Raw genomic sequence first — 15857 nt, 5'->3', positions numbered from 1 at the left:
ACACTGTGACTGCAAAACACCAGTTGACGTTTTTAACAGGAATAAGAAACTTTCTTGTTCTGCATTCTTGTGGGATTATTGTGTAGTGACTTTAGTGCACAGTACTCACAATTTGGAAAGTGCACAGCACTCACAATTTGGAAAGTAAAAACACAAAGTGTGTTCTGTGGCAAAATACAAACCAGTCTATGTTATTGTGTATTACCTAGCTTGTCTATTGTGGGAATCTTTAAAAAAATGGCCAACATTTGTGGAGATGTTAGATAAGTTCACAAATCGCAGTACTTCATTACAATGTCAGAATATGTAAATTCTTACTTCCAAAACCAGAGTTTCATTTGTTGGTCCAGCTGCATAAAGACTTTCGGGCTGCTGAAACGACCTTTTATAGGTAAAAGTAGTCCCGGCAAATGAGAACTTCCCAGGCCAATCAATGGTCCAATCTCCAGTCAGGTAATACTTCCTGTTCAGGTTTCTCACAGCAAGGTAGCTGGTGGAAGACTGAAGCTCCTGGAAATGAACACTTCTCGCGCCAACTGGAATGGTCACAATGGAATAGTAATCTGACAAAAGAAATAGAGAATGATGGGCATTTTTCATATATTTATTGCAAATAAACAGCAAACAATTCGGTCTCATATATACGTGCGGTTGTGGAGCGATGTATCTGTGCTGCTGGAGGACCCTGCTCTTTCTACTGTCAAACTCTCAGACTACTTAATGCAGGAAGAAAGGGAATGAAAAGCAGGAAGTCATGTGCACCAGAGCTGTCACTTACACAATCACATGTGCAGACAGAGAGGTAACTGCCTCCCACGTATACTTTGCGATCAGGGGAGGCCTGGCAAATATTAGCCCAGCGATCTAGATTCAAATCAGCAGCCTATTAGGAACATTTTATAGAAAAAAAAAATGCATGTGGCCGTGACCCAGCCCAAGGTTTGAGATGCTGCAAAATCAGCTTTATGTATCCTCACCCCCTACCACCCCAAAACGCAAGAAGGACAAATCCAAAGTATGCATACCATGGGGGCAGAGAGCGACACAAGACATACAGTTACCTCTCTCTTCTTAGTAGTACTGCCTCTCTCCTATCCTACTTTTAATATTGTCAATTTAACAGCTTTCTCCCGATGCCACATAAGTCCGTGGTTCCTCATTGGACAGAATGTTAAGTGTTGAGGGTACAGACAACTCTCAGCAAGGAGAAAGGACAGACAACCAAAATGAACTTGTGCAGATGATATACGGTCATTGCTGAGTGAGTAGCCTCATTCTAATACAAAAGCATATGTGAAGATACATGGTTCCCAAATCACTCGGACACGGTATTAGGGGAAAAATAGAAGGAGGATTTATTCGGCAGAACAGGATTAAATACAGCACGGCCCCGTAACGATAGCAGGTCTAACAAATGAGGAAATCAGTTAAAATAAATCCAGTGAGATATGTTCCACAGCGTATCTCAGGCAGAGCAGCACCTCTTGGCCAAAAGTTAGTCGCACACGTCCAGCTCTCAGGGTAGCCTCTTTTATCACCTCCTAATCCCACCTTGGGATCTGCCTGTCCAGGGGAGTTGCAGAAGGTCTCGATTGGTGGGCTGCTTACACTATCCTGACCCCTACCCTACCTTCCCAGGTGTCTTCCCTCAGATGACCCCTGCTGGGTCAGGCTCCTGGCTGTCTGTAGAGCTCCTGAGTGTTCCCTGTGGAGGTGGATTTTAACCCCTGAAGTACTTCTCCAAGGAGATGTTATAGTTACATCACTGATACGTCCTGATAACAACATGGCTAAAAAGTGCAGTTCAGGTATGGATTAAATTAAGGGGTTGTAACACCATACACCATGCCCGTTGCTTTATAGCATACGTCTAAGTTAAGTAACCCTCCGGGCTTTCAGTCAGTCTCCTCCACGGGTCCATAGAGGAGTTCCCTTGGTCATACTCTAACACAAACTGTCATAACAACAATCTAAATGGCCAAAGGACGGCATTGTCTAGTGTTCTAGATATATACATGGTATTGCCAGACTACCACAAATAAATGAACAAAAATGCAGCTATCATAAAAGTCACAAACAATACCAATAAAAACCCACTTACAATAAAACAAAAAGTCGATACAGCAAATTTAGTAGGATAAAAATTGTAACCGGAGAGGAATGTTATCCATAAAAAATCTCTAAGAGCCCAAAAGCTACAATAAGTAGGCTGACAACCGTGCAAATTGGACCCAACATTTCCGGGAGAGATTAAACGATCCCTTTGTCGAACACAGTTAGTCTGATGATACACTACATCCTCATACTTTCACTACATCTGAAGGACCAATATGCACTCTTATGAGGCTAATTGGCAGTGATATGGAGATGGGTAGGTCTTTAAATGAGCAGCTCCAACGTGTTTTACATAGACCCCAAATAGGCTACTATAGAAAGAAAGAGAGATAATAAAATGTGGGTGGAGTATACTTCAACGCTGCCTCACTAATGGTGAATACAGTGTAAATACACTGTAAATACTAGAGGTGCTCACTGACCCCCGTGAACTGGTTTTGGTTTTGGATGCCCTCCCTCCCAAGATGGAATTGTCCTTGGGACCGCCCTCCCTCTCACCCACCGTTATTTTGGATCTTAAAATGGAATCCAAAACTCGTGAGATCCGAGGACGTCATGATGACGTTTTCCTTCATTTTCAATTCCGAGGGCGCGCGACAGTACCGAGCCGTAGGTACTCGGATCCACTAAGTTCGGGTGTGTTCGGTTTCCGAGGAACCGAGCCTGAGCATCTCTAGTAAATACGTGATTATATATCGCACATGCTCTTGCCCAGGACCCATGGAACGCGGTAAGCCCAGCAAGCGCAACAGAGTGCTGCCGCTAAATGGCTCGCCTCGTTAGCCTGCCTGTGCTGGAATAAATTTCCTTTTTTCTGCACGAACGTTGTAACACTTTAAATTCCAAGGCCCTGCTTTGTGACTAACGAAGGTGGCATCTGAAGAAGCGCTTTTGCATGCACCGCAGAGTACTAAACTACGGGCATGAGGTCATTTTCTATTCTGCCCCCTTAAACAGTTCTACTTGAGGCAGGTGCCTAGTTTGCCTATATATACCCAGCTCTACATTTAGGTCCAAAAAGTGTTACAAACATCTGTGTCTACTTTAGTACACTGAGAAAAAAATGTTTTCAGCAAATAAATGGTTTTTAGCTATATTTAATGCACAGAAGGATCCCTTGGCAAGTAGTCCGATATGTAATATTGTGCCATATGGTATATGGGATATTCTATCCCCCTGAAAACAATAGAAATCTGCTGTGAGCTCAGGGAAGTATTAAAGAAAATATATCCATATTCCACAGCATTATAAATCGCTTACCGTTAGTTTTGTGATAGTTCAAATACTGTCCTCGGTAAAACTTGCATGTTGAATTATCACCTTTACAAACCCCGCAGGCATCCAAAGTTGCTTTTGATCCAAGAACATAATCACACCCTACAAGCTGGCACAGGAATTACAGAAATGAAACCTGTGTTAGGAAACTGTGAATGTCGGAACATATCATATCACAGGATGCAGAAAGATAATTTCATGCACTCTCTCAGCCAAACTGAAATTAAAATCCGCTCTCTCGCTTGTACGGTACATTCAGTAAGATGATATTTTACACCATTACAGATAATAGAATTCTGAATGCAGCCAATTAATTAAATACTTAGTTAAAAGTCGTTCTGCAGTTAATGTGAATTACATGTCATTTTTTTTTTTTTTGACGGTTTAAAGTAGTCTTGTGTTTCAGCGTCAGATAAAGTTGGTCTTTCTGTGAACTTGTGAAACGATCATTACAAGGTTTAGGAATGTTCGGCTCAGTGGGCCGAGATGCAGTCAGGAGAAACAGAAAGTTCATATCAGCACATTAGAAAATAGAAATAAATATACTGAATTCTACAGATGAGTTTTTCATGACCTTGTGAAGTCACAAATATGTATAAGCAGCTTTTGATCATTCTTTTTTTTTTAACTTGCTACTATAGTAAATGTATGTTTGTGTGGATAGTATACACATGTATACATTTACTACTTTGTGCAATTAAAAAATAATTAACGCATAAGGTACATGTGATTCTCATTTGTTGATAAAGTGTTGGCTTGTGTGCACCCTCTGGCAACTTTTACTAAAAAAAAAAAATACTTTTATTTTTCCCAGCTTCTTTGGTACTTTTCAGGCATGTCTTTATATCACATTCAAAGTAGTTTATTTGTTTTGCCCAAAGTTAAGACCATGGGGTAAATGTATCAAGCTGAGAGTTTCCGGCGGGCTTGAAAAGTGGAGATGTTGCCTATAGCAACCAATCAGATTCTAGCTGTCATTTTGTAGAATGTACTAAATAAATGATAGCTAGAATTCTATTTGGTTGCTACAGGAAACAACTCCACTTATCAAACCCGTCGGAAACTCTCAGGTTGATACATTTACCCCCAGATTTGGATCATTAGGCAACCTAGTTGAGGGAGGGCAGTGTGTTGTCTAGGATCCCAGGGGTGCTCTCTGGATAAAGCAGAGCTGTGTTGTGTCACAGGACAATGGAAAAACAACAACAAATCTGTCTGATGATATAAAGACAGGCTGAAAGGTACAGAAGCTACAAAGGATAAAACAATAACATACAGCAAAGGTTGAAGAAGAGCATCTACACACAAAGTAATTAAAGCTGTCTGAAAGTGGACTGCTCTTTTAATCCCTAAGGTTATTACCTCACAACTGCCATCGATACAGATGTCAAACCCATTAGCGGAGCACGGAGTTCCGTCTTTTACTTTATTTGATAATGCAAAGAAAAAGTCAAAGTCTTCCGCTGTACAGTACAGTTTGCAGATATTCTCCTCTGGAAAACACAAAAGATACACACCATAACTATTGACAACTATATAAATAAGGATTGATGCCAATGATCACAACAGTGGAAAACACTTAGGTTGAGTTCTACTAAAGGGCGTTTTTTGACAAACCGACGGCTTTTATGCTCTTTGATGTGTGGTTTGCAAACCAAGTAATTTACCAAAGGCGATACCGCACAGTACAACTTTACTGCGGGCAGACCAGCGATCAGCATTTATGGTGAAACATTGTAAATTGCCAATTTAAGAAAAAAGATTAACTTTCCATTTATACAGCTCACCTTCCACCTTAGTGTACGGTTTCCATTTGTAGTACCACCCTCGGAATGGCTTGCTGTTGTATTCGGCACATTGCTGGGAGCGGAAATCCAGAGTGTTAGGAGGACAAGCTTGGACATTACAAATCTGATAAATACGGCTTGAGCCCTGGCAGTATTTCCCTCCATACTGAGGTCTACAAGGTAAAGAAAGTCGCTATTACACCACTATAAAACTTATTACAGTACCCTAAAATTATTGCTGAAGATAGGAAGCTGAAGCTTACATTGGGTTGTTGCAGAACCTCTCCTGGTACATCACCCCGGCACCACAATCTCTAGAACACGCCGACCAGTCTGACCAATCCGCCCACCCTCCATTAACCGGTCTTGGTCCATGGTCTCCAAATCGTACGCACTGTCCCCTTCGGCACCACTGTGTCGTCAGTTCAAGTGTAGGGAGAAAATTATTGGTCAGCAAAAATAAATATCAATATATTTATAGAAAACAAGTCAAAAATGCAAAATCAATGGCTGCAGCAATGGGAATTTACATCAATGATCATCAATTTCATAAATATTATCTTACCATATTAAGTCCACAGACAGTGCCCTCTGCTGCAGGCATGAACTTTGTCTCACACCGGTGGCTGGATTTGTGACACCAAAGAGACTTGCATATGTCCTATAAAGGATATGAAGTGGGTGAGAACTTCTGCTTGTACTGGATGTCTCTAGTAATGACAATGGTTTGGGACAGAACAACCTGTACCCAGTTAGATCACTGTAATGTTCACAGCAGCACAAAGTAATCCCTGAGATAAACGTTCTCATCTTGTGTCCTCTTGTTGGCAAATTTTTGCTTTCAAGGGGACTAACTGCAGCTGCTTAAGCCAATCACAGCAGCCACAGTTAGACTATAAAATAGCCAATCAATAGGAGCTTGCAGACTTGCAGCATCCAATGAGATCTGGTCTACAATGTGAACATGATTTTATTGGATGGTGCGCATCTGCAGGGGCCCATGATTGGCTTCACGTGCTGGAGCCGCTCTGTATTCTAACTGCGACTGCTGTGATTGGCCTGAGCGGCCGCATTTGTCACTTTTGCAGATGGATGTGGAAGAGAGGAGCTGTTCTCTTTACAAATGCACCTCTTTTTACTAGAGATGTTCACTGACCCCCGTGTTCTGGTTTTAGTTTTGGTTTTGGATCTGGATTAACTTAGTGTTTTGGTTTTGGTTTTGGCAAAACCGCCCCTGCGTGTCTTAGTTTTGGTTTTGGATCCTGACTTTTGCTAAAATCCCTATATTTTTTTGCTAAAATTACATATCTTTGCTTTTTTCCCTCTAAATTAGTGTTATTGAGGTTAATAATAATGTAAAGTCATTTGCAGTCAATTTTGACCACCTCACAGGTCACAATATTATTTTCATACACTTTCAACCAAAGACTGCAGATTTAGAAGACCAAGCCTGCCAGACCTATTATTTCTATTTCAGCAATGACATTTAGCAATGGAGCAATGGAGCTCTCCTGAATGTCACTGGAGACTTTGAAGAACACTGCTACCCCTCCTCTTTCTATTCTACCTATGACGCTGCCAAACTGCACTAAAGACTGCCAAGAACTGTGCTACCCCTTCTGTGTCCCTCTGTGAAATGGCGCTGGATCGCCGTGCAGCGCGGTACTTATAGAATCCAGAGCTCGCGAGATCAGACATCCGATGACGTAATGATGATGTTTTTCCTCGTTTTCAATTCCGAGGGCAAGCAAAAGTACCAAGCCGGCTCAGCTCGGTACTCGGATCTGCCAAGTTCGGATGTGTTCGGTTCTCAGGGAACCGAGCCTGAGCATCTCTAGTTTTTACCATCCTGCTAAAAGGTGACAAGTGCGGCTGCTCAGGCCAATCACGTTAAAGGGTAGGAAAAGAGAAATCAGGCTGAAGGTAATAGAGGGATAGCAGGTTGTTAAGAGAAGCAAGAGAGAATCAGCTGTGGGAAGAAGAGAAACAGAACAATAAGGAGGAATAAAAGAGAAAGAGAGCTAGAGGAGAACAGAAAAAGGGAAAAATGAGAGTGCGGATGAAGAAGAGAGCATATGGGACAAAGGAGCTGGGGAGAAAAAGCGAGAGCTGAGGGGAGAAATGCAGTTTGGTTGGGGCAGGGGGTCTGGAGGAGAGAAACCTGTGGGAGAAATTTGCTTTTGTTCTCAGTAATTGTAAATAAACAGATTGAGAGCTGAACAGCACAGAACAGTGATGTGAGGCTCCTGTCAATCTTCATAGGCAAACCGAGGAGGGGGGTTCCTAGTGCCTGAAAACCCCCTTCCAAGCCTGGGGCACTGTATAATTGAGGTGGCTGGACCCGGCCCCGCTTCACACGGCTCTGCTTGAAAAGGGAGAGCTGCTTGCACCTAACAGTAGTGCACGCAGCATTGCCCATGTATATCATGGGGATAGGAAGAGTTGGAGAGCAGCCAAGCACTGTCTAATATTATAGCCACGCCCCCATGCACGCTGGTCACACCCACTGGTGGCGTGGTGTGGAAACCTCCCTCTACAAATCCTGCGTTTGCCCCATATCAGGTACAAAAACTTTGTATACATCTCTATGAAAAGGATTTAATACAAACAACTTGCTCTGTTTTGGTTTTGATCATATATCTGTTTCACCACAGTGCAACCCCAGAATGTATCCGGCTAGTTCTTCTAGCGTAGGAATACCAAATATGTACTGTACACTTTTTACAAGGTCTGATGTAATTATAGAGCCCAGACACAAAGGTAGACATTTTGGTTTTAAGTCCTTTTTTCCACACACACATGTACAAATCCTTGTGGTTAGAGTGGGTATAGGGCCAGGAGTGGGCAGATACAAATTGGGAGGATGGCATATTTTTGTAGTATTGGGACCACACACATTCTGTGTGACATTAACGTATTTCTTGTAGGAGTGTATGACACAAAGTGCGCTAGCATCACGGAGGATGGTTGATACATAGGTACTGCATTATATGCCTGCAATCCCGCATTCTGTACTTTGTCACTGTGTTAAATTGCTTCATCTATAGCAAATATATTCCAACAGCAGACGTACCTTCACGAAACTCAGGCTGCACTGCTTGGCTTTCAGTCCAAATTGCCATTTACACTGAGTGTCTGCATCATAGATCTGCCCGGGCAGCTTCTCAGGATACTGGAAATGTCCTAATTGTTTTGGCTCATCAACAAGACAGGAGGATTGAGCTGTGCTGTGAAGGAATTCAGTGTGAATGATTTTCTCCTAGACAAATGGTAACTGGTTTATATTCAGTTGAGTCATGCTTTATTAAACGACAATTTAGTCAAATTGATTGAATTTGAAGCAAAACAGCTGAATGTGTCATATAAATGCTGTTTATCTCTCAGGCTTTGCCTCAAAATAATGTACTTTAGAAAATGTACTTACTCGCTTTTACCACAGAAAATCTCTATTAGAGGCAAGGCCATGTGAAATTCAGATGTTTTCTTTTAAAAACATTACATGTCACAGTGTTGATAAATATGTATCATTCATGCCAAGAAAGAATAGACTTCTGGAAAGTGCCATTCACATGGCAGATCTTTAAGTCAATGCCCCCAGCTACTGAGTTTTAATACATAACAATGGCTTGACAAAGACTGTTTCAGGCTACTGAGCTCATCAGTGCAGTATAGCCCAGTGTTGGCTAACCTGTGACACTCCAGGTGTTGTGAAACTATAAGTCCCAGCATGCTTTGCCAATATATAGCAGCTTATTGCTGGAAGGGTATGCTGGGATTTGTAATTTCACAACACCTGGAATGTGACAATTTAGCCAACACTGGTATAGGCTGTTCTGGTCAGCACTCTATTCTGGTCTGGGCAGATTACACGGTGGATCAGAAGTTAGCACCTTGGTTTCACAGTGCTGGGGTCATGAGTTTGATTCAGGGCTTTATCTCATACTTGCCAACTCTCCCTGAATGTCAGGGAGACTCCCTGAACTAGGGGTGATCTCCCTCACTCCCTGAAGAGTCTGGCATTCTCCCTGATGCTGAGCCAATACAAGACGTAGTTGGCTTCGCCATCTGTGGCATGATGACACAGTTCAGAAATTGTGTCCTATGTCCATGTATTGATGATTATGGAGGTGGCCATTTTCATGGAGACCAAGATATATTCAAAGACTGACAGGTAAGACAACATGACTTCAGTAATGGAGACAGAAATGTAAAAGACACTTCAGTCTCTAGAGATTCATTAGCTGCTTTTCTTTAATAGTTGCCTACTCTCCCGGAATGTCCGGGAGACTCACGCATTTCTGGGAGACCTCCTGGGCTCCCGAGAGAGCAGGGCAACCTCCCGGATCTCGCCCCGCAATAGATAAGTGGCAGGGCCAGGGCTTAATGACGCAAATATTGTGTCATCTTATCCCCCTGTTGTAATTGCCCAATATTGTGACAATCGTTTAGGGGCGGGACCAAAATGATGACATACTAGTAGGTTAAATGGCTGCTGACAAAATTAACCCTAGTCTGTGTGTATGCATTAGGGAATTTAGACTGTAAGCTCCATTGGGACAGCAGGGGCGCACTTAGGGTGGTTTCCCAGTTGCCCAGGAACTCCCCTATGCTCTGCAAGTAACCGGATGTTATTCCAACACCAGCAGAGAGAATTAACAAAAAAGGGGGGCAGACACAGAAAACATTTCACAGTCCAGGTGAATGTAGGGGACGTGCAGCCTATTACTGCAGCCCCTACTGGCAGCCCCGAGGGAACAGACCTGTCAGATCGTGGCTGCCCCACTACACTACAGAAAAGAAAGAGAGCAAGTGCACAAGAGGCAGGAAGAGAGCAAGCGCACAAGAGGCAGGAAGAGAGCAAGCGCACAAGAGGCAGGAAGAGAGCAAGAGCACAAGAGGCAGGAAGAGAGCAAGAGCACAAGGTAATTTTGTAAAGTAATGAAGAGTGGTAATTATGCAACAGAGGTAGATGGGAAGGAAGCACGTGGCCATTAAACAGCAGATCCCGCCCCACCTCCACTAAGAGGAGCCCCTCAATGCCTTCACTTACACGTTTCTCCTTGCCCACTCCTGTCTCCCCCCATGTTTGTGTGTATACAGTGTGTCTCTTGCCCCCTCCCCCCCTTTGTGTCTGCATGTATCATCCTCCCTTATCTCTGTTTCCCCCCTTTGTATTGTCTGTCTTTCTCCAGTTCTGTATCCCCATTTGTGCCTCTTCCGCTTTGTTTGTGGATGGCTCCCGCCCCTTTGTTTCTGTTCCTTCCTTTATTCCCATCTGTGTGCCTGTGTTTCCCTCCAGCAGTTAAAAAAAATTGTGGAAAAATAAATTAAAGTTTATAAAATAGATTCCATTTATTTAAAAAAACAAAAACAAACTTTAATTCATTAAAAAATGCTTTAGTCAAAGAATAAAGCATTTTTTAAAAAATATATTAATTTGTTATCACCATCCTGAGATGGCGATAACAGAACAGGTACTGCGGCAGTACAAGTACCACTACAATACTTGTTAAACAGGCTTCCCCGTGCAAATAATTGGAAACCCCCCTCTAAAAATCCTGCGTTTGCCCCTGGGCAATGAATGACCAATATTCTCTGTACAGGACTGCGTAATTGGTGGCGCTTTCGCTATATATATATATTTATATATATGACAGGACAGCATGGTGGCTTAGTGGTTAGCACTTCTGCCTCACGGCACTGGGGTCATGAGCTCAATTCCCGACCATGGCCTTATCTGTGTGGAGTTTGTATGTTCTCCCCGTGTTTGTGTGGGTTTCCTCCGGGTGCTCCGGTTTCCTCCCACACTTCAAAAACATACCACAGGGGCGCACGCAGGATTTTTAGGGGGGGGGGGGTTAACAAATGTCAAGGGGTTTGAGCTTGCATTCTGCATATTGTGTCTGAGAGTATGTGGGATAGGACTATTTATAATGTAGAAGCAGTGAAGCAAAATCACTTTTTTAACTACAGTCTATTAACTTAATCTTCCTGTTTTTGTTTATTATAATGTCACATACTTGGTGCAGTGTTAACAAACACAAATACATAAAAAATATTAAATATATATTGTAAGCTTGCGACAGAGCCCTGTCACCTCTTTGTCTGTTTTACCCAGTTTGTTTATTATTACTGTATTTATCCCAATTGTAAAGCGCTACAGAATATGTTGGCGCTATATAAATAAATGATGATGATAATAATAAATTACTTGCTGAATTTTAATTATCAGCATATTTTAACTCGTTAGTATTATTTTTTATTTATGTATATGTTGCCAAAGATCATTTACCTTTACTGACATTTAGTATTTTTAATAAAAATAAAATCACATTCTTGTCTGACATTAACAAAATAATACATACCCATAAAAATGCCTTCTTGACACTACAAAGCTACACATATAACATGAACCACATAAGTGATGATGGCTCTGAATAATGCAAAGTTCTTTACTTGCAATCGTTGCCCCCTGTTGTCCTGTATCTCTTTAATATTTATAGATTTTAGAACTATGTTTAACTAAGTGTCAGTAAAATGTGTCAATTCTAAAATGAGTTGATGATTTTAGTGGGGTAAATTTAGGCTGAAGCAAATGCAAAAAGACACCGGACAGCTGCCAACGGTGTAAAACTTTTGAAGTCACTTAGAGTTCTGCTGTAAAGCAATACAAGATTAAATATATTACGTTGGCCTGAACCTTGGCAATAAAAGAAAACATATGGCAGAGCGGGTCAGGGGAAATTCATGCCAGCATTCGCTTATGAACGTAGAGAGTCCAGTCTTCCACTATGTCTCAACATGTACAGAATGTCGCTAAGAGGAAACAGAAGTTAGGAACGAAGGTATTGGTTAACAGCAACACCTGGAGAATGAAAGAAAAGGTCAATTTTGGAAATGCTCGGGCTTCGGAGAACTAGAGGAACATCTGGTCTGCTCTTCTCCAGGGTGAACACAACATCGGCTTGGGAGCAACTTTAACAGAAGCGACAGATATAAGAACTGATAATCCTGGCAGTAAAAATGCTGTAAGGATTCTTGGAATCATTATTATCACATGCAGGGCCTTTTTTTGTCATAGAACGCTCAGAAGGGAGTTCTGGCACCTTTTGTCCATGGGTTTTCAAAGTTGAATTAACGTTTTAACATTTTATCTTAGGTTTCTCTCCGGTGCTGCTACAGCGCAGCACCACATCTTAGTGTGTGTCCTGCTTCCGGCTCCGGCAGCGTGGAAAAAGTGAGAAGAGAAGCATAGAAGGTAAGTACAGACTACAGAAAGCGGAGGAGGGGGGTAGAAAGAGAGGGATACAGAAAAACAAGGGGGCAGAAAGAGAGGGCTACAGAAAAATGAGGGGAGCAGGAAGAGAGGGCTGCAGAAAAACGAGGGGGGCAGAAAGAGAGGGCTACAGAAAAATGAGGGGAGCAGGAAGAGAGGGCTGCAGAAAAACGAGGGGGGCAGAAAGAGAGGGCTACAGAAAAACGAGGGGGCAGAAAGAGAGGGCTACAGAAAAATGAGGGGAGCAGGAAGAGAGGGCTGCAGAAAAACGAGGGGGGCAGAAAGAGAGGGCTACAGAAAAATGAGGGGGCAGAAAGAGAGGGCTGCAGAAAAACGAGGGGGCAGAAAGAGAGGGCTACAGAAAAATGAGGGGGCAGAAAGAGAGGGCTACAGAAAAATGAGGGGGTAGTAAGAGAGGGCTGCAGAAAAATGAGGGGGGAGTAAGAGAGGGCTGCAGAAAAATGAGAGGGTAGTAAAAGAGGGCTGCAGAAAAAAGAGGGGGGCAGAAAGAGAGGGCTACAGAAAAATTAGGGGGCAGAAAGAGGTGAGTTCCGGCACCTTTTATCTTACAAAAAAAGCACTGATCACATGTAAAACTGTGAAACGCAACACTCTAATTAGAATACAGAAATGCGTTGTCTACATTTGATCACTCAAACATCGAATTTCTGACGACGGACGGCTCGTAGCCCTCACCTGAGGAACTCCTTCAAGTATTGTCTGCTGCAAGCCGACCAGGAAAACACGCCGTTGTTTCCACTCAATGTGGGGGACATAATGTTACCCTCTGCCTTTCTGCAAGGGTTCCCTTCTCCATCGTGAACCATTCCAAAACTGTTACAAAGAACAAGGTGATGAATTTTAATACATTTAATATTTCAGTACATAATAGCAATAATGTGGCTAGATCTTAACATTGCTCAAAGAAGCAAAATTTGCCCTAAAACCTAAGCAACCAATGAGCAATTAGCTTGCATTTGTCTAATGCTTCACAGACCACGAAAGCAAATGTCTGATTGGATGAAATGGTTTTAGTGCCGATTTGCACTTTGGAGACTTTCTTCATTGTCTTTACACATACTTATAGCAAAACAGGGTAGCTTAGCAGCAGTTACACAATCAGTTATTGTAACTAACTTAAACTAGGTATTTTTTGCAATAATTAAAAAAAAAAAAAACAATCATAAAACAGAGTTAGTGATTAATTATTTATGTGATATGTAAATATATAAAACATGAAATGAGCAAATAAATGGATTATGAGACAGTAAGAAAACAATGGTAGTCTACTGAAATGGGAAGTTTGACAGCAAACGTCATAGAAATCAGGTAAGGTCCTATAAACAAATTATTACGCATTAATTACCAAGAAATTTATCCTGTCGTCACTCAATTTAATATGTAACTGATTTATTTATTTTTAGCATTCACAGCTGTTTTCTTGAAGAAAGTCAGATATGTCCTAAATAAAACTTACTTGTGACCAGACTCGTGAGCAATAGTAAATGCTAGGCCCAATCCTGTGTCTTCATTAATGGTACAACTGCGATGCTTGCTGCACATACCGTTAATTGGTGCAAAACCTGAATTAGAATATATAAGGATGAGTCAATTACAGAAATCATTTGTGAACTATTACTGCAGATTAAGGTCGGTTACCGCCTGTCCTTAAAACAAATACTTTCACTAGTGTTTTCTATCATCAGTAAAATCTCAGTTGGGCATGGGCCTGAAATGTATTGGTTGCATAGACCCCATTCCTCACCCGCATGTATCTGTAGCCTGGGGTTTGGTCTTCTTAGGGGCCTGATTCATTAAGGATCTTAACTTAAGAAACTTCTTATTTCAGTCTCCTGGACAAAACCATGTTACAATGCAAGGGGTGCAAATTAGTTTTCTGTTTTGCACATAAGTTAAATACTGACTGTTTTTTCATGTAGCACACAAAGGGCTAGATTTACTAAACTGCGGGTTTGAAAAAGTGCTGATGTTGCCTATAGCAACCAATCAGATTCTAGCTTTCTTTTATTTAGTACCTCCTTCAAAATGACAGCTAGAATCTGATTGGTTGCTATAGGCAACATCCCCACTTTTTCAAACTCGCAGATTAGTAAATCTAGCCCAAATACTTGATAGCTTTATTTGTACACTGAAATTTAAAGTTGATATTTGTGTGCTACATGAAAAAACAGTCAGTATTTAACTTATGTGCAAAACAGAATACTAATTTGCACCCCTTGCATTGTAACATGGTTTTGTACAGGAGACTGAAATAAGAAGTTTCTTAAGTTAAGATCATACTTGCCAACTCTCGGAAACAAGTTTCCGAGAGAGGGGGCGTGACTGGAGGGCGGGAGGGGGCGGGACGAGGCCAAACGTGTCATTTTGGTCCCGCCCCCCACGAAACCATAATTTACGTCGCGGGGGGGCGGGGCCAAAATGACGCGATTGGCCTTGTCTCGCCCCCTCCCGCCCTCCAAAATGGCGTCAATCACAGAGAATCGCGTTATTTGACGCGATTCTCGGTGAAATCTAGGATGCGGGAGAAATGCCAACGAGGCCGGGAGCCCGAACCGAATTTCGGGAGTCTCCCGGACATTCCGGGAGAGTTGGCAAGTATGGTTAAGATCCTTAATGAATCAGGCCCCTAGACTCTGCATGTTCCAATTACTCGCATTCACTGAGATGAACACAAGGGAAGTAATACAGTGACCTCCACTGACAATCCACCCCCCCCCACCAAGCTTGACTGCAGGTGTAAGTGTTGATTACACCCTGCATGTCAAGTGCTATTGTATTTGACACGCTGTATTACTGGTGTACCAGGAAAAAAAACACAAAACTAATGAATAATACTAAAACCAGTACAATCAGGGGAGGGCTGGCAAATTTTAGCTCGGGGGACAAGATTCAACTCAGCCTATTAGGAACATTTTAAAGAAAAAAAAATGCAGTTGGCTCGGTGACCAAGCCCAAGGTAGCCCACCATGTGACCGTAATGGGGGGTGGGGGGGAATGCCCCCCTGCCCCCTGTCCAACCTGCCCCTGATCACAATAATAATAATGCTTACGGTACTGCTTATATACAATTACAAAAATACATGTCTACACTTATATTTCAGCTTAGTAAGTTTTTACATAATAAGAAGTGCATGAATATGTCTTTATAACTCTATAGAACATTCCCTCCATTATATTGGGGTAAGCTGTATGGTTAGTAAAGGCCAAGAAGCTACATGAATAATCCAATAAAAGTAAGTAAAACCAGCATTATTGTTTTATTTACATAGCGCCACCATATTGTATAGTGAATATCCCTCGCTCACATCAGTCACTGCCACACTGGAGCTTGCAGTCTGAATTCCTTAATACACACAGAGTAGGGTTCATTTTAGTCAGCAGCC

General features: G+C 42.1%; 2 protein-coding genes across 2 annotated transcripts in view; both read right to left on the bottom strand.

Annotated features, from left to right (window-relative positions):
• The window catches only part of LOC142104373 (uncharacterized), a 388681-nt gene that overhangs the window by 46320 nt on the left and 326504 nt on the right, over nt 1–15857 (bottom strand). The gene's annotated exons all lie outside the window — the stretch shown is intronic.
• The window catches only part of ADAMTS18 (ADAM metallopeptidase with thrombospondin type 1 motif 18), a 77146-nt gene that overhangs the window by 20492 nt on the left and 40797 nt on the right, over nt 1–15857 (bottom strand). The window contains exons 8-16 of the mRNA XM_075188997.1: nt 13931–14036; nt 13150–13287; nt 8251–8404; nt 5743–5838; nt 5441–5589; nt 5178–5350; nt 4753–4883; nt 3376–3499; nt 319–563 (exon numbers count right to left, since the gene is read on the bottom strand). Of these exons, the coding sequence (XP_075045098.1) occupies nt 319–563; nt 3376–3499; nt 4753–4883; nt 5178–5350; nt 5441–5589; nt 5743–5838; nt 8251–8404; nt 13150–13287; nt 13931–14036 (1316 nt within the window). The remainder of the gene's footprint in view (nt 1–318; nt 564–3375; nt 3500–4752; nt 4884–5177; nt 5351–5440; nt 5590–5742; nt 5839–8250; nt 8405–13149; nt 13288–13930; nt 14037–15857) is intronic.

The sequence above is a fragment of the Mixophyes fleayi genome, chromosome 10 (genome assembly GCF_038048845.1).
Source record: "Mixophyes fleayi isolate aMixFle1 chromosome 10, aMixFle1.hap1, whole genome shotgun sequence".
NCBI classification, from domain to species: Eukaryota; Metazoa; Chordata; class Amphibia; order Anura; family Limnodynastidae; genus Mixophyes; species Mixophyes fleayi.
The sequence above is the reverse complement of the archived record's forward strand: the minus strand, read 5'-3'. Positions and strand labels throughout refer to the sequence as shown.